Source organism: Lepidochelys olivacea (genome assembly GCF_965140295.1).
Source record: "Lepidochelys olivacea isolate rLepOli2 genome assembly, chromosome: 1".
In the NCBI taxonomy this organism is placed as follows: Eukaryota; Metazoa; Chordata; order Testudines; family Cheloniidae; genus Lepidochelys; species Lepidochelys olivacea.
Genome location: NC_140411.1, coordinates 338450786 through 338473387, shown reverse-complemented (window position 1 = coordinate 338473387; position 22602 = coordinate 338450786). Strand labels below are relative to the sequence as shown.

At 42.2% G+C, this 22602-nt stretch overlaps 1 protein-coding gene across 3 annotated transcripts in view; it reads right to left on the bottom strand.

Annotated features, from left to right (window-relative positions):
• Window positions 1-5289: 5289 nt before the first annotated feature.
• The window catches only part of FAM107B (family with sequence similarity 107 member B), an 85267-nt gene continuing 67954 nt past the window's right edge, over window positions 5290-22602 (bottom strand). For 2 of the 3 annotated variants that reach the window (XM_084617270.1, XM_084617268.1), the window contains exons 2-4: window positions 16522-16705; window positions 8692-8845; window positions 5290-5795 (exon numbers count right to left, since the gene is read on the bottom strand). In XM_084617270.1, coding sequence (XP_084473396.1) covers window positions 5679-5795; window positions 8692-8845; window positions 16522-16649 — 399 coding nt within the window. In that variant the 5' untranslated portion in view covers window positions 16650-16705 and the 3' untranslated portion in view covers window positions 5290-5678. Of the gene's footprint in view, window positions 5796-8691; window positions 8846-16521; window positions 16706-18365; window positions 18510-22602 lie in introns of those variants that run through there. The other variant, XM_084617269.1, reaches the window with a different exon arrangement.

Below are 22602 nucleotides of genomic sequence, written 5' to 3'. Positions count from 1 at the left end.
GTATCATTTCTCAGGGTGAGAATCTGCCTATTCAGATCTAATCTATTTAGTTTATTAAGCTTAGTTTGCATTTGTTGTTTATTAGCTAGGTAATCTGCTTTGATCTGTTTGCTATCACTTAATCTATTTTTTATAGTTAATAAACTTGTTTTGTTTTAATCTAAACCAGTGAGCTTTGACTGGAGTGCTTGGGGAAAATCTCTGCTTGGTTACAAGTGTGCATTGTTCTCTTCACTTCGAAGGAGAGGCAGACTGGGTATTAAACCCATATACTGGCCAGATTTGACCAGGGCAGGACGGTACTGCTCTGGGGTCCTAGACTGGGAAGCTGCTAGTTAAAGAGCCTGTGTGTAACTTTAGCTGGGTGTGTCCCTGTGTTAACGCTGGTGAAAGTGCACGCTGGAGGGCTTTGCAGCTTGTCACAGCAGCACCGTGTGAGCTCAGGCTGGTGGGTCAGAGGGCTTAGTGGCACCCCTGGGGGAACCCATCACAAACCCCACCAGTGGTTTATTGTCTACTCTTTGCATTCCCATCCCTGTAAGACACCCCTGGCTTTTAACTTGGCCTAAAGCAATGGCAAAAATTTGGGGAAGGGAGCATGGTCCAGTGGCTGGACCATGGTAATGGAGATCATGAGTTCCCTGTTTTGTTAGCATTGCTCCTACATACTTTTGCGTGACCTCAGACAATTCTCTCCCCTTCTCTGTGCCACAGTTCCCCCACATTCCCCCTACCTGCATCACGGGGGGCTGACAAGTCTTGATCTCCTCAGATGAAAGGCTGTTAAAGTGAAAAGAACTTAAAGCAAACAATCTTCAGGTTTCCAGATTTTGTCCATTATCTGGGCATACTGACTTTCTACTAATAGGACACATCTTGCCTTTGAGGATCCTCAGTAGTAAGACTGCTTGGGAATCGCACCTAATCTGACGCCCTCCCATTACCAACCTTGATTATACTGGTTTTGACCCATCGAAAGTTGCACTGCCTAGTCTGCTTCCTCCCCACTCCAGGTCAGCAATCATTACATCAGTTGGATTTATGGCATCAAGTCTAATGAAGTAATTTTTAATCAGGGATGAAAATCTATGGTCTGCTCAACCTTTGCAGTGACCACGCTGTCTCCCCACACAGTATGTCATGCCATCACCAGTTTGCACACGACAGCAGGAGCAAAGCTGATGGGGCTTTCACCCTGTAGTGAGCTTACAACCGATATGTAAGTGTAAAGCCATTTAACATGGTGCAATCTACATACATACAAAGGAGGATAATTTTGTTTTTGTTTTTGCTGGACTTGATACAAAAGCAGATCAAACATCCCACGCTCTTTGTTTTATTTCTTTCTGAAAATGGAATGAAATATCTAGAAGATAATTTGAAACACATTTCTATATGTTTGGGGTTGGGGGGATGGGAAGTGGCAATGCTTCTAACGGGCCATAGAAACTTATCCCTTTTTAAAGAACTCCATTCCCTCCTACCTCCCCCACATCTGACGGCTCCTGGAGTGGCTCCAGTTTCTGCTTCAGCAGCATTGCCAGGATCCATTCCACATGCTGAGTATTTTCTGAAGGAAAAAAGCATTTCCTGACATCTGGTCTGAATTCACGGCTCTTCTCCTCCCCTACCTCCACCCCATTATTGGCCTTTGAATCTCCTATCACCATCTGTACTACGCTGCCATTAGCACCCAGGCTGACATTTTCATTCTCTTTAAGGACTTAGGCGGGGAGGAGTGAATTGTACACCCACATTTTCCCCTGGCCTATCTTCTTCCCTCTGTATTTTTCCAGTCTGCCTTTACAGATCGTTATCTTGCTCTTAGAGGCCTCAATCCTTGAAGGTGCTGAGCACACTGACCCCCAACCCAGCAGATTATTTAAGCATGTGCTTTACTTTAAACCCAAGTAGTCCCCATAGGAATCAATATGCTTAAATGCTTTGCTGGACCAGGAGCACATTGCAGAACTGAGCCCAGGGCCAGGCTCAGTGCTTTTTCCTCGATACTTTTTTTTTAAATGGGCCAAATGTAGCCTGGTTGTTAATCAGCTGATTTCTGCACAATAGCTTCCAGGAATTATTTAATCCCATCAAAAACTTTCCTAATACTTTACACCCCCTTGTTCACTTGTACTAGCTGAATAGCTCAGCAGTCCTTTCCTTTCTTAAATCACTTCTCCATGCTGCCTGGATTTTAAGTGTCTTTAAAAAATTCTCAGTGAAAATAAGATGCAAAAAACAGCAAGATTTAGCTGCCTCTGCCAAACTAATTAGCCCATTATGTTACATGCATATAAATATGGAGGCAAGTTACAGGAATCAAGTCAGTGTGGCCTTGAAATTGTTGCTTGCAAAAAGAAAGACAGAATATAATTTTAAAATGACCTGGATAACTTTCAGCAGAGCTCCAAAGCTCCGTTTTCAGTAGGTCAGGACAGAGACAGTTGCATATTCCAAGCATGTAGTAGATTTTATTAAGCATAACTTTGGTTCTAAGTATTCCACCATCATTTTTATAATACCTTTAGTTAAAAACAATTATACAAGAGCAAATACAAAAAATATTAAATTATGAAAACACACCTATTAAGGCTCCCATTTTATATTTATATATATTTATATATGTACACTCAAACAAGTACAGATATTAACAGAAGGTTAAAGTCAGCTTTCAGAGCTAGAAAGAAATCCTAAATTTACTAACAAAAAGCAAGGGTTTTTTTTTTTAAAACAAACAAACAAACAAAGTCTTGCCCTATTACAGACAGAAAGTGGTAAAAGCAAGCCACTTTTAATTCAAGAAGATAGCTCAATGAAAACAGAGGATTGCTTAAAATTTCACATAACTAAGGGCCAGATCATAAATCCCTTTCCTCACATTGGTAAGCAGATATTCACACAAGTAGCCTCTGGACTTAATAGGATTTCTGGTGTGACAAATTGGTCACCTATTTAAGGGCTGCATCATCTAAACCAATGTTGGACCTGATTTAAATAAAACAGAGTTTTGCCTGCCAAATCCACATGAAATTGACTTTTGGGTTCCTAGACAAAAGTGCAGCAGAATTCTAAGATATTTTAAAAAAACCAAAAAACATCGTCATTCTACTGATATTTAGTCTAGTAATGCAGAATGGGATTTTTTTTTTTAAAACTACTTCACACTGTACATGCAAGAAGTATTCAGGCCTTCCATCTTTTAGAAAGAGAAACTCTACCTTTAACCACAAGTCAACTGGTTACACCAACACGAATGGGAAGTGGAAAATGTCCATCCAGTATTCCCAGTAAGGCCTGAGCCAAAGTCCACTGAAGTCAATGGGAAACCTTCTCCACTGACTTCAGCACGCTTTGGATTAGGCCCTATTTCTTTTATATTTGAGTTTGAGTTAGTAGGGTTGCCACGTACGTTGAGGTGAAATGGCAGAGGCTGAGCTTTGTCTGAAGCAATGTACGGGTCAAGCAAAATGAGGTTGTCTCTTCAATTTCTGAAGACTTAAGACTGCCTGTGGAAGTGGAATCCAGCAGACCTGAAGGAGTTCACAAGGCAGGGAGTGGGTGAGAAAGATAAACAGCAGTGGCTAAGCATCAAGGTACGATTTCTAAAGGAGTATTTTCAACTGCCCTTGTTCTGGGGGATGCAGCACAGAAAATTGGAGCATAGGGCTGTCTGAACAGAAGACAGGAGGCAAATCCAGTCAGAGAGTGTGTTTGAATGACTGGCTGCTAGAAAGGAAGACCTTCTTCCAAAGCAAGAAAGGCACAGGGGGAAAAAAACTGCAGCAGTTACGGTCCTGTTTCCCAAAAATACAATATGGTAGAGTTGACAAAATGTGGTGTCTTACATTTTGCCTTTGCGTTTTGTATGACCACAGACTGAACGGCTCTGTAAACCACTTCTAACATTTAATCTTCTAAATATGAACTGCACTGTCAATCTAAGTTAATGGTAATAAGTTTCCCAATATTTAATTTACTTCTAATCTAATTGGGTCCTCATTTAAAAAAAAAAAAAAAAAAAAGCTTGATCTCGACAACTTGAAGGATATGCCTAAGAAACCCTGTTAATTGTGAACGCTATGTCCTAAATCCAATACTGAAATTGTATTGAAACTTCTAGTACCCTGGGAAAAGCAAGAGAGAAAAACAGCATGTTACACACACACCCCCACACCCACCCACCCCTGATGTTAAGAGAAAATATTCTCAAGCAGTTAGCTCAGATGTAATTACAAAGGAGCATTTATTTCTCTTTAACGCTCTAGGGCAAAAACGATGAGCGGGTGTGGATAAACATCCCTCCCACGAAGGCATTAGTAGCGTGCACACCTAACCGAGCGGGGGCTCTCACCCTTCATGAGCAGTCTCCTCTCCAACTCCAGGCTTTCCTGACAGGGGGAAAGTAGTAGTCACAAGCACTAAGGGTCAGATTCTGTCACCCTTACTCAGACCGAGTTCCATCTTACTCGGTGGCAAGTCAACAGGGCTACGTGTAGGGGACAGAATATCGCCCTAAGACTCAGTGATGAAATAAGGGAATCAACTTATGAGACGACAAAAGATGGGAGAAGTCAGAGCTTACCTAACATTAGGGAAAGTTTCTCATATCAGTAGCCTTGGAGAACTAGTTTGGTCTCATTTAAACCTGATTCTGTAGCTGATCCATGCACAGCATTCCCATTGTCTTCACGGTGCTCTGAGCAAGGCCCCTAGTTCAAATGCTCACAGTCAGTCCTGTGAGTTTAATGCTACTGATCTGTTAACACTTAGTTTAGATCTGTAGGTCTCAGAGGAGAAAGACCATGCCAGCAAACCAAGCAGAACATAAAAACTAGAGGATGCATCATTTCCCACTAACAGCTGACAGGAAAAAGGTACACCAGTGGAGCTACATGGGCCTGTACGGTGTAATTGCCCTATTGGGGGGGCGGGGGAGGAGCAAGGGAAGCATTTGAGGAGAGAGGGGAAACCAGCCTTTGATTTTTGCCCAGCAGAGGAAATATTCCAATTTTTGCGCTCCCAAGAGCCAAATTCTACATGCACTGCCAAAGACAGAATTTGGTCCTAAAAACTTTTTTAGCTTTTTCAGTGCCCTGGAATTTTAAACATTCCTATATCTGTGCACCAATTTGCCCAGTGGTAACAGCTAGTGCAGATGCCCAGCAATGACCAGGACACACCACTCATTTAACCCCCATGAAAATTAAATTGAGGAATCCACGTTTTCAAAATGGAGTTTACACAGACTGAAGGGACAGAAAGTGAGAACTTCCCTACACAGCAAAGTTCCATAAAATATGACCACAGATTTTATTTTATTTAAAAGCAGAATATAAGCTTGATGTCTCCACTAAACTGGGATCAGAAGAAACCAAGCAGTGCAGCACTCAAAGGGTTTCTCTACTGTCCCTGATTTAAGACTCTCATTAAGCACTTCAGACATGTCAATAATCCTGACCTGAAAACAGGTCTCAGTACTGTGTTTGGCGAGTTTGATCTGTTTATGTTGCAGACTTTTAATCCACACAGGTTCCAGGAATTCAAAACCCATCTTCGGTAAACACCACCTGGATGCCATATATCTACCCTCCCAAGGGCAAAGGGGTCAGACAATTTGCAGAAGCCCTTCTCTGCAGCCACTGCTGGAATGTTGACAGTCTTAGCAGGTATTTCCTCTATGAGTCTGGAGCTTCTGCCGATTCTTGGGCTGTCCTCCTCAAGTTGCCTTTGACTTTAACAAATTCAGGTGCATTTTCCTGCTCCTCCTGGACCTTCTGTTTTTCAAGTTCCAGCTGAAATGAGAGTCACGTTTATAAAAAGATAAAATACCTGCATTAGCGAATGAAAAGTCACAGGCCAAAATTAAAGCTATGATTTCATACAAAAGGAAATTTAGCCTCAAAGACTTAGAAGTACCAGAACGTACTTTAACAAAAAGAGGTGAAGTGGCATTCAGACGAGACACAATATCCTCTAATCAGTCTCTCCTGGAAGATCCACCCAGCTTGGAAATAGCTTTGCCATGTGGGGCAAACCATACTCACATGATGGGACAATGGGATTAAGTCTTTGGAGATATCCATGAGAATTTCCTTGCAATTTAAAAATAAATAAAGTCCTCTCCTCTGGCTTTCAGTGCAGGAGGAGAACAATCATGCCCAAAGAAAGAATACAGGAGATCAGAATTATTAACATGCATGGTTGTAGGATCTCAATATGGATTTAGGTATCTAATGGAGACATCTCCAATTGCTTTGCTTATCTTGAGCGGAAGAAGAGTAAAACAACAGTTCCCCCAACCCCATCTGTTGCAGACATTTTGAGTGTCCAATTACGAACATTTTTAAAGCACGTGGCGTTCCTGCCCATACATGGCAGCCGTCAAAAAACATTAGGGCATGTAGTTGCTTACTGTGCACCATGAGGTGTGGTCATATAGTGCTAGTAAAGAAACTCTGTTTATGAATTGCTTTGAACAACAATTACTCTGGAAGTCCTGAGTGCAAACCTATGAGCCAGTAGGCAGGAAGAAGCAACTCTCCGGAAAGCGAACAGTAAATACAGTCCTGAGAGGAATTGTTCATTTGAATATATTAGGGTCTTCCTGATGATTAATGGGGACCACATACCACTCAAACAAGCTCTCCTTTTTCTGGCTCTGTGACAAGGGACTCATCTGATTATAATAAAGAATGGCTCCATTCCACAATGAATTATTTTGTCAATTGATGTCACTTCACTCCTGCCACACATGCAGAGTGGCAACACTATTTGCTATGGGCAGGTTTTTCCTGTTGCAACAGGATTTATTTTTCCAGATTTAACTTGAGCCAATCAAGGACATTTTAGGGAGCTTCCAAGTAGTGATTGTTTTGAGACTGGGCTCTTCATGGGGGCGAGGATTTTAAAAAACAGAATCTCTTACCCCCCAAAATTTCTAATTTCTAAATTTTTTGTATGGGGCTTGGAATATAATTAATTAATATTTAGCTAGACAATTAGCAGGATTAATTGTATTTTAATTATGATAATTTTAACTGATTTTTTTATTTAAATGGATTTTTTAAATTAAAAAAATAATGCTTTTGAGTAAGTTATTTCGTTGTTTGAAGGCACGTTGGTGTGTGTTGGATTGTCTTAATGCAAACAACAAACCTCGTTAAGGAACACACAGACCTTTGGCTGGCCCTTTGCATCAGAGTGAAATTTCACCCCAAGAGAGAGTCAAACCTGATTTAAAAACTGCAATGGATGATGAATCCACTACATCCCTAGATATGTTGTTCCAAAGGTTAATCACACTCATTGTTAAAAACTGGCACCTTATTGCTAGTCTGAATTTGTCTAGCTTCGACATCCATTATGACTTTTTTTGCTGGGTTAAAGAGCCGTCTACTATCAGAAATCTCTTCCTCATACAGGTACTTGTAAACCATGATTAAATCACCTCTTAACCTTTTCTTGGATCAACTAAATAGAATGACTTGTGGCACCTTAGAGACTAACAAATTTATCTGAGCATAAGCTTTCACGAGCTACATCCGATGAAGTGAGCTGTAGCTCACGAAAGCTTATGCTCAAATAAATTTGTTAGTCCCTAAAGTGCCACAAGTCCTCCTTTTCTTTTTGTGGATATAGACTAAAACGGCTGCTACTCTGAAACCTGTAAACAGAATGAGAGCAGCTCACTTTAAGGCGTATTTTCCAGATATCAAATCACGCTTGTAGCTATTTTCTAAACCTTTCCAATTTTTCAACATTCCATTTTGAAGTGTGGGCACCAAAACTGGACACAGGATTCCAGTAATGGTCATGTTACAATGTATACACAAGCAATGCCACTCTCCTACTCCTACTTGAGATACTCTTGTTTATACATCCAAGAATCCCATTAGTTACATCACTGCATTGGGAGCTCATGTTCAACTAGTTTTCTACCATGACCCCTAAGTCCTTTTCAGAGTCACGGCTTTCCAGGAGACATTCCTCCATTTTATAAATGTGACCTACATTCTTTGTTCCTAGATGTGTGACCTTGCATTTGGCTGTGTTAAAAGCGAATACACGATAACATTGCATACCTTTAAAACAAACGTTTGTTAAGGGAGGGGTAGGAAGGATGGTCTAGTGGATAGAGCACTGGGTTGAGAGTCAGGACTCTGGGGTCAGTTCCAGGCTCAGTCATGCACTTCCCTAAGCGAGCTGCTTAGGCTTGGTGTACACTTAAAAGTTTTGCTGGCATAGCTATATTGGCTTGGGATGGGATTTTTTTTTTGCAGCATAGCTATGCCAGCAAAACCCGCAGCGTAGATGAAGTTAAACTGGCATAAAAGTGTATATGCTGGTATAGCCTACTTTACTTGTTTTACTGATATATACTATACCAGCAAAATCACTTCTGTTCTGCGTCTATATACTGTACTACAGCTATGAATCCTCCTACGGTAGGCAGGCCTTAACCTATCCTGAGTCTCAGTTCTCTATCTGTACGATGGGGATAATACTTCCCTACCTCACAGGAATGTTGCGAGGATAAAATCCACTAAGGATTGTTTAGTTGCACACAGAGAACACACAAATACTTACATAGACAGAAGGCTCCTGTAATTCCCCCATCAATCCCAGTCCATTCTAATCTCTAGCCCAGTGATCTTCTCCGCCTATTCTTAACGCCATTGCCTTTCTCACCTGCTCCAGCTTCTGCTGTCGTTTCATTAACTCTATTTCCAGGTCTGATTTCTTCTTTTGCGCTTCCTCTTCCTTTTGTTGTTTAATAACTTGATCTCGTTTCCTTTTCTCCATCACCTTTTGCAACTCTGGTTTATTCTGAGGTGCAAGACCCCTTTGGGGAAAAAAACAGAGATAGAGCTTTTAATAAATTGTATATTCGCACAGAAACGTATGCACGTCTCCCTCAGGTTAAGATAAATATCTCTGTATTAATATGCAACAGTATTAACCTAACAAATGAACAAAAGTTAGAGAGGAGCGCCGCATTACCACTAAAAACATCTCCTTTTAATACACATATCAGTTTTCCTCTTGACTAATTCACACTCTCAGCGGTAATCTTCACGGAGCTCTCTCCATTCCAGAGGAAATCATGTAACAATGGTCACATGTCAAGTCAGGGACAGAGCTAGGAACGGAACTTGGGACTCCTGCCTCCCTGTTTTAACCAACAGACCACACAGATTTTATCCAGTCAGCTCTGCCTAGAACGGTCTGTCCAGAGGCGTCTGTGACAGTGGAGCTGAACGTTTTTCCCCATCTGGACTTTTTGTCACATTACTCTTGGGAAATGCGGTTTCTGCCATTTTCTCAACATTTGGGAGTTTTACATGTGGGTGGCTGTGACGGTCAACAGTTGAACCATTTTCACTGAAAACATTGAGAGCTCCCACGTGAAACCCAGAGCTCCATGGGAAGCTAAAAGAGAGCAGACCTCCGCAACAACATTGCGATCGCGCCAGAGACCAGAGTAGCCAATTCCCAACAAGAAGCTTCAGTACTTCCTGGAAAAGATATAGGGATTTGATTGCTTAAAACCTGCCAAAGGATTTTGGTGTTTACTCCCTTCCTCCCAATCCCAGAAAAGAATTAAAAATGTAGCAGCCCCCCTCTCTCTCTCTTAGTAAAACTCTGCACCACAGGCATACTTCACTTCACTAGAAACAAATGAGGTTCTAAAATTAAATACTGCTGCTAATCAAAATGACAATTATAGCAGTGTGGATATTGCGGGCAGCACAGCTCTTCGTGTAATAGGATATTCCTCTACACAAGGAAAGAAAAATTCCAGACTACATTAAGGTGCTTTATGCTTTTATAAACCTTAAAGGGAAAAAGCAGATTTAATTCAGGGCAGCCTAAACATGCTTTAGATTAAAAGCGTAAGAAAGGAAACTCCAAGTGTCTCTCAATGCCTTTAAATGTTTTGGTGCTAGAAGTTAGTCTTTGATGTTTAATCCCATTAACACAAAATAGGACGCACACACACCAAACTGCCAACTTTCTCTAATCCGCTTGGCCTCTGTGCAATGTATCCATTTCATTGGAAAGCTATTATACTGTGTACAGGATTCATTTAGCTTTAGATAGCTGACCCCTGGCATTTGGGAGAATTTCAGCATTAGATACGCAAAAGGACCCTTCCCTCTTCATGTCCCCCCTCAATATCTTATCACACTAAATACAAAAGGAGGAACAATCAGAACTAGGCAGGAAGATTAATACGTGGAAATCTAGGCAGTTTGGATGTCATAAAGCGATGACACTCCTGTCTCTCCTACATGGAGAAATGTTTCAGTCAGTCTAATAAAGACTGTTTGGCTGTTCATGGTATTTGAAACCACAAGTTAATTCTGAGCTATCCTGTTCCCCTTCAATTTCCTGTGTCACCCGCCCATCTCTTACCTTAGGAATAGCTACATCTGAGACATTGATCCAACAGCTGTGCCTTGTATTTGCAAACACACTGCAGGGTGAGGGAGATACTATTATGTGCTCAGTCAATATGACATGGGTGCCATAAACATTGTACGTAGAAAGTTTGATAAACAGATATAGACAGAAAGGAGCAAGGACAATAAAAGAGAGTGGGCTCTGAAACTTTGTCATCCTGCCCCCTTAAAGCAATGGACAAAGTTAAATGTTCCTGAGCAATGGATGCGAAGTGAAGAGCCTCCCCTCTATCAATGTGATCTTGCTGTGGAAGGAGCAGGATTCCAAATATCACACTCATTAAACCTCAGGATGCTGATCAAATGGAATGTACTGGACAAATGCAAAATATTAAGATAATATTTAAATGAACAGGGCCGATCCACTGAAAAACACTTATATACTGTGTTCTAAAATGACTGAGGATACCCATTCATGTTCAGGTTTTTTCCACTACTTCTAAAAAACGATCATTAAAAAAACTGTCATTTCGTCATACTAATTTTATATTGATATAGTGGGTATATATGTAACATTTTGTAATTAACATTAAAATTATTTAAAGTGTGTGTGTATATGTGTTTATATACACACACACGCATATGTGTGTGTATATATACATATTTTACACACACACACACACACACACACACTTTAAAACCATACTCCAAAGCATGTAGTCTTCTGCAATTGTGAGAATACATTTCTGATTTTAGAAAAATCCATGCTCCCAGGCAAAGCCAACTGAGATATTTACTCATTACAAACAAAAAGGAAAATATATAGGGATTGGAATGCTTAAAACCTGCCAAAGGATTTTGGTGTTTACCCCCTTTCCTCCCAGTCCCAGAAAAGAATTCAAAAACTCTCAAACTAAGGATATGAATCCAAAACTTGGCTGGGACTTGGACAATACTCTAACGTAGAAGAGCTTTATAATCAGAGAGTCATGCCAACACTGGCCAGAGACCCCAAGCAATGGTACCCACAGCAGTCCTATAATCTAAAACAATCTACTTGAACCCATTCCAGATCCTCTGGAGTTGACATATCCATGAATGTCATTGACAAAGACAGGAATGAAGAACAAATTATCAGACAAAAATCCTAGCTGTCTGTAACCATATCAATTTACCTGACCATAGATTATCTATAACTGTGACATACTGGGGCACAATCCTGACTAATGAGTAGCTGTGTCAGCCCTGCCCTGTAACCGGGGTTTCCTGAAGCCTCCAACCTGGACTGCTCACAAAAAGCCTCCTGCATGCAAGTCACTCGCAGCTGTGTCTATGTGTACTGCAGCCAACCAGCCACATAGTGGCTCTTACCAGCCTTGGTTATGCTGCAGGGTGATTCCCCGCACCCCAACCCCATCCCCATCCCAGATCTTCTCCCCGTAATTAATATCCTGTACTCCCCAGCCCTTTCCTGGACAGTACAAATATAATAAGTCTGTTATTCCAAAAGGGAAGAATGTACCTGTTTATTATTTTAAATAGAGTACCCAGAAATCCAATTTAAACACACTGGATTATATAAAACAGTAAACCAAGTTTATTAACTACAAAGAGATAGCTTTTGAGTGAGCACAAGTAATGAGGCATCAAAGTCAAAAATGGTTGCAAGAAAAATAAAGATAAAATGCTTACTGATGCCTAATTTAACAAACTATATTAGGTTCAAAGCAAAGTTTTCTCACCACATGCTTTCAGCATTCAGGACCTCTCCCCCTAGAATCCAACAGCTGCTTCCTGTGTCTTTTCAGGTGCAGAGAATGAGGGAGAATGGGCCGGGGCGTGTGTGTGTCTTGGTGCATTTGCCCCTGTTTTTATAGTTTCAGTTCCCCTCTTGAAAAAACATTTCCAGCTGGGAGCAAGATGTGGAGAAAAAACTCCATGCTGTTTCTTGCTAAGATGTAGCCTTCTTTTTTTTTTTTTTTTTGCCCCTGTCCCCTTTCCCGCCAGTGAACTGCCACTTAGCAGGTAATGATGCACTAGCCTTGACGACACCTTGCTGAGGCATCAGCTCACCCTTGGTCTCTAAGGAAGTGGTTTGGCCACTCCCCAGACTGATCTGGAAAACATTCTTTTAGTCACGATTTCAGCTTACGTTTATAACTTCACATCTAACGCTGCTACCTGCATTTTGCCGTGACATTATTGATCAGCAAATTATGATAAATGATACCACACAAGGCATACCATGTACAAAGATTATTACAACAGCTTGTGGAAACAGCAGGGGTATATTCTGACACAACAACTAAAAACAATCCTTTTTTCATCTCTCAAGGAGTTGGGGTCCAAGTCTACAAACCTTTACTCATGCGAGTAGTTCTTATTGACCCAAGTAGCAATGACCTTTCACCTGCTTGTACATACTTACTCCTGGGGGAATTCTACACAACTGCGCATGCACAGAATTCACGGCCCCTGCAGATTTCTTTGCTTCCCCACAGAAAAATGACTTCTGACATGGAAGCATAGGGAAGCCGCAAAAGCCGTCATGCACTTCTCCCCAGCAATGCAGGCACGTCATTTCAGGCACCTGGAGAAGTTGCTGGAGAGGTAATTCATCACTGGGGCGGGGGAAGCAGAGCAGGGGATACCCTGCCTGGACTGGGAGCAGGGGGTGACAGAACTTTCTTTTCTCTGGAAGGAGTGGTTGGGACTGGGGTGGGGTCTGGTGGTGGGTCAGACCTATCCCCAGAAACTTCCTCAGCTGCAGGAAGCTCCGCACCCTCTCCACCGCTTTCTGCCCCCATTGCTCCTCAGCTGCAGGGGGGAGGGGTCACTGTACGGGGAGCTGCGTCCCAGACTGTCCAACTCCTGTGCATCCGGATCCCACCATACCCAGATCTTCCCAACCAAGCCTCATTCACCCTGCACTGAGAACCCCCACACCAAAGCCCCCCTGCACCCAGACACTCCCGCCGAGCCACATCCTCCCCGCACCTGGACCCCTCCCTTGCATCTGGGCCCCCACCCCTGCATCCAGACACCCATCCCCGTTGAGCTCGCTACCCCTATCCCCACTGCACCTGGACCACTCCAACAAGCCGCCCACACCCAGATCCCCACACTACTGAGCCCCAACCAGCTGCACTCAGACCCCGACCCCACCAAGCCCCACTTCCCCAGCAACTGGACCCCCATGATGAACCTCTCACACAAACGCCTCTCCGCCAAACCCCCTCTCAAGCCCCAACCACCTTCAACTGAACCCCCCTGCAAAGTCCCATTCCCCCTGCACTGGGAACTCCCCAATGAGCCCCTGTGCATACAGATCCTCTCCATACCCAGATCCTTCACTGAGCTGCCCGCATCCAGATTGCCTCACACAGAACCTTCTCACCCGACACTTGGATCTTGCTGGGCTGAGCCTGACTGCCCCACACCTGGATCAGGGGCCAGGGCTGGGTATATGTCCAAGACTCTGTCCCTCTTGCTTGCTATTTTAGCGTGTCTGGCATGGAGGGACAGGGCCCCAGAGTATTTCTGGGGCAGGCCCAGCCCTTGCCCTGAATCAGGGTCGGATGCAGCCTCACTGCCAAGTCCATGTTGCGGGGTGGAGGAGGTTGGGGGGAAAGGGGGCAAGATTGCAGGGTGATCTCCCACCTCCGTGCAGCCAGTGGCCTGTGCTCCCCACTGCCATGCTGGAACATCCACATTTATTTATTGACAAATAAAATATGTAGAATTTTAAATATTGTGCACAGAATTTTTAATTTTTTGGTGAAGAATTCCCCAGGAGTAATATACTGAAACTTTCACAAACACTCCTGCAAGGTCGGTACGTATAATTTCCAATTAACAGATGTGAAAACTGAGGTTAAATGGTTTACCCAAGGCTGCAGAGCTAATAAGTGTCCTCGTTAAGAACATACCAGTTGCCAGGTCTCTGTGTTAAAGCTCAGACCAGGGATTTTACTAATACATCAATGAAAAAGAAGGGAGTCAAGTTGGAAACATTAGTTAATCTGACACAGCATGGACTGAACAGCACAAGAGGATACCAAGTTTCTCAGCAAAGTATTGGCAAAGGGATATCATCTCCAATTGGCCAAATCTTTAATACCATTTAAATTGACAATTCTTTCAAGTAATCTGGCTCATTTTACAGTCTGGTTGTGTGCATTATTTTTAAATTTTTCAAAATTATTCCCCTCCATTGCTGACTAATTTAAAACAGAATCCCAGCTAACTTTGAGCTGAGTCCTGGGCCTACAGATGTCAATAGAATCAGGATCTGAGCCCTTAGCTCTTAAGCAGTACATAAACAAAGCAGCATGCTTTGTATCATCTACCAGCATGAAGGAAGTAACACTTGCATAATGTATAGTAATACATATGTATCAGGAAAGCAGATGCCAAATATACACCTAACTTAGTTGTAAAGAAGACTATAGAACTGATGAGAAATTTTATCTTCAATAATAAATGTGACCTAAAGGTATCTTTATAAATAAAAAGTCAGGCTGGAAGTGGCAAAAACCAGCAGTAGCGTTTTTCCAACCGTGCCCACAACTCAAACTCTGCCTACTTGTGAGGCCAAATGAAATGCCATTTACAGCAGATTTTGCAGCACTTCATGATATGATCAAGCTTCTTCTTTACTGTGATCTCTGATCAGCCGTGAGACAGCTAATGAATTACCATCACTAGGTTCCAAGTCATCATCCCATTGAGATAAATGGGGCAAGCTTGCACTTTTCTCAGAAATATATTGTTCTAGGCTGTTTGTAGAGTGAATCAATTTATGGCTATGTCTACCGTGGTAAGTCGACCTACGCTACACAACTCCAGCTACGTGAATAATATAGCTGGAGTTGAGGTACCTTAGGTCAAGTTACCGCAGGGGGTCGATGGGAGAAAATCTCCTGTCAACTTACCTTACTCTTCCTGTTGGGGGTAGAGTAAAGGGGTCAACTGGAGAGCGATCTGCAGTCGATTTGGCGGGTCTATACTAGACCCGCCCTATGTATATACAGTTCAGATTCTGAAGATTATCTAAGGGCTTGTATACATGGCCCCACAGTTCAGACTACAGGGGTGTGAATTGCAACGCACACCAGTGTGCTGCATTGTAACTCCCCAGTGTGAATGCAGTAAGCACAAACTAAAAAGGTATCTAGCATAGACATAGACTAAGAAATATTTTTGGACAGAGTCTGTCCTACATATTTGCACACCACCTAGCACAACAAGACGCAACCTGGTTGAGGTTTTTAGGTGCTACTGCAATATAAATATTTATTTATTTATTTAATTAAATAAATTAATAATAATAATAAATAATAATAATAATAAATATTTTAAAAAAGAAACACAAGATTAGGTTCTGGAACACAAGATACAGCTACCGAGGAAAAAGGACTAGTCAACTCAATCCAGCACACTCCTGAAATAGAATTAAATGCTATGGGTAGCAATTGTAATTTAGGGTTTGTCTACACAAACTTTTAGTTTGAAGCAAACTGGGGTGTGAATGAACCCTGCACTAGCCCGCTGCAGACTCATTGTTCCCTGTGGACCCTGCCGCTGTGCATTAACAGGTCATTAGTTCACTTTGATCTAGTCTCATTTCAAAGGTGACTACATCAAACTGAACTAATGACCTGTTAATGTGCAGCAGCAGGGTCCACACAAGGAAGCAAGCGAGTGTGGAGTCAATTCACACCCCAGCTTTCTGCAAATTTAATGTTTGTGAAGACAAGCCCTAAGTCTTCCCAACACTGAATCTTTAAAGCTACATAAAATATTAGTCAGGTTTTGGGTAGTGAGACACTTTGGCCAGGTCTACACTACAGACCTAAATCCGTACAACTACATTGGTATGGGGTGTGAAAAATCCACCCCCTCAAACGACGTAGTTATACCAAGCTCACCCCTGCTGTAGACAGCGCTGTTGATGGGAGAAGCTACCGCCTCTCGGTAAGCTCTCCCATCTGCGTAATAGCGTCTTCACCAAAGCACGACAGCAGCACAGCGACATCGGTGCAGCCGTGCTGCTGTATCGCTGTACATGAAGACGAGCCCTTTGATTACGGAGTAAAAGTTCAGTCGAATTCACCTTTTCTGGTTCATAAGGAGCTCTCTGTGAAGGTCCTGATGATTCCGGGATGATTTCACAGGATTGATTAGTTTCTGAGGTCTAATTAGTTCAGGGTTCTCTTCATCTATGTAGTCTGGTTCAGCCATGATATTTCTTGGAATAAGATATGGATCTTTGAGTTCAGTGTCCTCACTCAAGTTCTCTGTAAAACACAAGGAACAATCACGTTAAAACAACATTTAAAGACCTTTTTTCATAAAGGAATACAGAATTGGTGGCTGTGTCCACACAGCTAAAATATGTTATGTTGGTAACATTTACCTTTTTATATATAGATAGATATAGATACATTTGACAGTAAGTACAGATAAGGCTCTAGAGCAGTTTACTTTAGCTTCTTAATTTTTACTAAAAATCACAGTATTCTTGGGTGGATGGGAGACTGAGGAACAATTTCCTCCTCAAAATTCTTCAGGCTATGGACTTCAATAAACTAGACCTTCTTAGTTATCAAATCTTAACAGGTTTCAGAGTAACAGCCGTGTTAGTCTGTATTCGCAAAAAGAAAAGGAGTACTTGTGGCACCTTAGAGACTAACCAATTTATTTGAGCATGAGCTTTCGTGAGCTACAGCTCACTTCATCGGATGCATGCCGTGGAAACTGCAGCAGACTTTATTTATGCACAGAGAATATGAAAAAATACCTCCTCCCACCCCACTGTCCTGCTGGTAATAGCTTATCTAATAATAGTGATCACTTTAGATAAGCTATTACCAGCAGGACAGTGGGGTGGGAGGAGGTATTTTTTCATATTCTCTGTGCATAAATAAAGTCTGCTGCAGTTTCCACGGCATGCATCCGATGAAGTGAGCTGTAGCTCACGAAAGCTCATGCTCAAATAAATTGGTTAGTCTCTAAGGTGCCACAAGTACTCCTTTTCTTTTTGCAAATCTTAACACTAAGGACTAAGTTCAGCAAAATAACTAAGCACATGCCTAAACTCAAGCATGTGAATTGTCCCATTGTCTTTAATGAGACTTCTCATATGCTTAAGTCTGTTTTGCTTCATTGGGACCTAAGAGCATAACCTCAGTATCTTGTAGTTCTGAAAAAAAAGAAAAATACATTGAGTCCATTAGGATTTCATTTCCCACTACCAGTAACCCCATTTAATAATGACAGTGGAAAATACCATCTCTCTTAAGTACGTCCAGTATTGTAATGCAGCACTACTAACCAACGGAATCATGTGTTTTAACAAATCATTTTACCCTCTTTTTTTGTTTGTTGTTACTTAGAAAAAAGAATAATTTAATTTGGAAAATATTTCCCAAAATGCACAATGAGAATTCACATCTTGATCACAGTTAGATTTTGAATAAAACATCCAAACTTTGACCTGGGAACTTTAACAATTAAGGGCCATATTTTTAGCTTGTGTAAATCGGGACAGCTCCAGTGATTTGAGTCAATGAAACTACATTGGATTCACATTTACGTCAAGCTGTAAAAAGCGTATTCTTATCATACATAAATCACAATAAAAGAGAGATTTCTATTAGCAGCTAATCCACAAATAAGTTTTGAAATTATCTGTTTGCAGCATTTAATATCTAGTTACATCTATTAATTACGTTTATTAGCAGTCATACCACACAGAACTCCTGCACCTGAAATTAAACATTTTGAGCCAAATTCTGCCTTCATTTACTATCACGGAGCCCCACCAGTAGAAGGTGGCACACTGGAACTAAACACTCACAGGAGACAACCAACAACTCATTTCAAAGACAAAAAATGCCTCACAGCATGCTGTGTTTCAGAGATAAACTGATATGACGTTGCATAAAAAATACAGACCTCGATCCTCATGGTTGATGGAACAGCTGAACATTGCAGACCTTTTAATATAGAGCTACTGAGAGAAACTCAAAGACCTCTTCGTTTTTTTCCAGAGCGAAAACTGAATCCACGCTTTAACCAAATCTGAACTGTGATCTCCCTTACTTTGTTACTCAGTGGAGTACAAAACCAGCAGTTTCACTCCAGTTAATCATTAGACAGGGACTGTTTACTTATTCCCATATAAAAGAGCTCAGAGCTTGGGTCCCACATCTGTTCTACGGGCCCAATCCAAAGCCTTCTGGAGTCAATGGAAAGAATCCCAAATCCATTGGCTTTAATGACCTTTAGGTCAGGTTTTTTTGTTATGCCAGTAACATTCCCAAAGCATAGAGGTGAGTGTGGTATAGAGGGAGACCACAGATCCAGAGTACTGCCATATTTTTTTCAATGGAGTCAATGGAATTACTCTGCATTTCTACCTCTGAAATAAATCAGGCCCTTTGGCTTCTCCATTTTAATAATTTATCTGAATCATACAATTTCTTCCCTTACCCATCACACATCAGCTGTGGACTTCACTGGAACTACTCCTGGGAGTACCTGTTCTCCACAGTAAGAGGTTCACTCTAGGCCTTAGCCTGTTAACCCTTCAAGGCAAGGACTTTGTTTTTGTAGGCACGTGCCCTGTGACGAACTCAATAGCCCCCCAATCCTGGTTAGGACCTTTGGGTGCTAATGTAAATATCAGACTTGGCTCAAGACTTGGCTATTATAGGGTTCAAGACATGTCATGAAAATCTTTTATCGACATCAAAAATACAGAGATGTTTAAAAAAAAAAAAAAAACAAAACCCACCACTTCTCCCCATTTTTTAATGCATCTTTATCATCACAGGGTTATCAACATTTTCTCATATGCTGCGACTAACAATTTATCGCATGTCTCTCAGTATATTATCAAGTTGCCACATACAAAATAAAAAGGTACATTTCTGACTGGAAGGACCATACTGTGCACCCCACCATTGGTTTATGCCAGGGTCCATTCTCTTTATTGCAGCCTTTGAACAGGCTCTGCTACACAGCTTTATACCTGTTTGTTTTTAAGGGACAGGACAATTCAGATTCTCTCAGCGTTAACACAAGGTCTGTCAGCTCAAACAGAATCAAATATGTACAATGCAGGCTTATTATAGGTGGAGGGTAAACATATTGTATTTTTAAAAGCATTTATGATCACAAAAATAAACCAGCAACACACTTATTGCCACTTTCACACAGAGATAGCCAATGCAGAATTACCTACAGCAGGTACACCACAACTGTGGGATCATTTTTCTAACACAAGAGCCCCGGGAAATAGAATATGAATCAGTCTCTTTGTCTGGGAATGTTCGATAAAGCATTTTGCAGAACGTAAGTCTACTTTGGAAGGCATCAGAAAGGATCCGTCTGAAATTTCATACGGTTTATTTTAAATATTGCTCAAATACTGTTCTCCATTTCTTTATTAAAAAAATATAAAAAAGATTTATCCACCATTGTAATCTTGATCTTTTGTGTCAGGAATTGAGGTCTCCCTTTGTAAAAAGAACGACTGGTGACAGACTTGAGTTGATAACAGCTTGCTCAGGAGCTGAAAATCTGGCCACAAGGCCCTTTTGGTTTTTAGTTTTGTCTAAAATTTGCCAGGAACTTACCAGTGTTTATTCCAAATTTTTTAAAAGGAGTGAAAACGTAACAAAAATCACAAACAAAGGGCAGCAGAAGGGGGGAGGTGCCCGGTACACACGACATAGCCCTTAGGAAACCACCTGCTCCCTGTCGGTGGTCGGGTGGTCTCAGCTGCCAGACCTGGCTCCCTGCCTGTTTCGCTCCCTGCTGTTGCGGGTGGGGGGCGGGGAAGGAATAGAGGTCCTAGCTCACCAATATTCATGTAGAAGAAAAACAACAAAATCAGTTGTCATAAATATAAAGGGAAGGGTAACCACTTTTCTGTATACAGTGCTATAAAATCCCTCCTGGCCAGAGGCAAAATCCTTTTACCTGTAAAGGGTTAAGAACCTCAGATAACCTGGCTGGCACCTGACCCAAAATGACCAGTGAGGGGACAAGATACTTTCAAATCTGGAGTGGGGGGGGAAAGGCTTTTGTCTGTCTGTGTGATACCTTTGCCGGGAACAGATCAAGGATGCAAGGCCTCCAACTCCTGTAAAGTTAGTAAGTAATCTAGCTAGAAAATGCATTAGGTTTTCTTTGTTTTGGCTTGTGAAATTTGCTGTGCTGGAGGAAATGTGTATTCCTGTTTTTGTGTCTTTTTGTAACTTAAGGTTTTGCCTAGAGGGATTCTCTGTGTTTTGAATCTGACTGCCTGTAAGATTATCTTCCATTCTGATCTTACAGAGTTGTTCTCTTATCTTTTTTTGTTCTTCTAATAAAGTTCTGTTTTTTAAGAATCTGATTGGGGTTTTTGGGTGTTAAAAATCCAAGGCTGGTCTGTGCTCATCTTGTTTATTCTCAAGCCTCCCCAGGAAAGGGGGTGTAAGGGCTTGGGGAGATATTTTGGGGAAACTGGAACTCCAAGTGGTCCTTTCCCTGTTCTTTGTCTAAATCACTAGGTGGTGGCAGCATACTGTTCAAAGACAAGGCGAAGTTTGTGCCTTGGGAAAGTTTTTAACTTAAGCTAATAAAAATAAGCTTAGGGGGATCTTTCACAGAATCATAGAATATCAGGGTTGGAAGGGACCTCAGGAGGTCATCTAGTCCAACCCCCTGCTCAAAGCAGGATCAATCCCCAACTAAATCATCCCAGCCAGGGCTTTGTCAAGCCTGACCTTAAAAATATCTAAGGAAGGAGATTCCACCACCTCCCTAGGTAACAGATTCCAGTGTTTCACCACCCTCCTAGTGAAAAAGTTTTTCCTAATATCCAACCTAAACCTCCCCCACTGCAACTTGACACCATTACTCCTTCTGTCATCAGCTACCACTGAGAACAGTCTAGATCCCTCCTCTTTGGAACCCCCTTTCAGGTAGTTGAAAGCAGCTATCAAATCCCCCCTCATTCTTCTGTTCCGCAGGCTAAACAATCCCAGTTCCTTCAGCCTCTCCTCGTAAGTCATGTGTTCCAGTCCCCAAATCATTTTTGTTGCCCTCCGCTGGACTCTTTCCAATTTTCCCACATCCTTCTTGTAGTGTGGGACCCAGAACTGGACACAGTACTCCAGATGAGGCCTCACCAATGTCGAATAGAGGGGAACGATCACGTCCCTCGATCTGCTGGCAATGCCCCTACCTATACATCCCAAAATGCCATTGGCCTTCTTGGCAACAAGGGCACACTGTTGACTCATATCCAGCTTCTCGTCCACTGTTACCCCTAGGTCCTTTTCTGCAGAACTGCTGCCGAGCCATTCGGTCCCTAGTCTGTAGCGGTGCATGGGATTCTTCCGTCCTAAGTGCAGGACTCTGCACTTATCCTTGTTGAACCTCATCAGATTTCTTTTGGCCCAATCCTCCAATTTGTTTAGGTCCCTCTGTATCCTATCCCTACCCTCCAGTGTATCTACCTCTCCTCCCAGTTTAGTGTCACCTGCAAACTTGCTGAGGGTGCAATCCACACCATCCTCCGGATCATTTATGAAGATATTGAACAAACCGGCCCCAGGACCGACCCCTGGGGCACTCCACTTGATATCAGCTGCCAACTAGACATGGAGCCATTGATCACTACCCGTTGAGCCCGAAATCTAGCCAGCTTTCTATCCACATTATAGTTCATTCATCCAGCCCATACTTCAACTTGCTGGCAAGAATACTGTGGGAGACCGTGTCAAAAGCTTTGCTAAAGTCAAGGAACAACACATCCACCGCTTTCCCCTCATCCACAGAGCCAGTTATCTCGTCAAAGAAGGCAATTAGATTAGTCAGGCATGACTTGCCCTTGGTGAATGCATGCTGACTGTTCCTGATCACTTTCCTCTCCTCTAAGTGCTTCAGAATTGATTCCTGGAGGACCTGCTCCATGATTTTTCCAGGGACTGAGGTGAGGCTGACTGGCCTGTAGTTCCCAGGATCCTCCTTCTTCCCTTTTTTAAAGATGGGCACTAGATTAGCCTTTTTCCAGTCGTCCGGGACTTCCCCGGATCGCCATGAGTTTTCAAAGATAATGGCCAATGGCTCTGCAATCACAGCCGCCAATTCCTTCAGCACTCTCGGATGCAACTCGTCCGGCCCCATGGACTTGTGCATG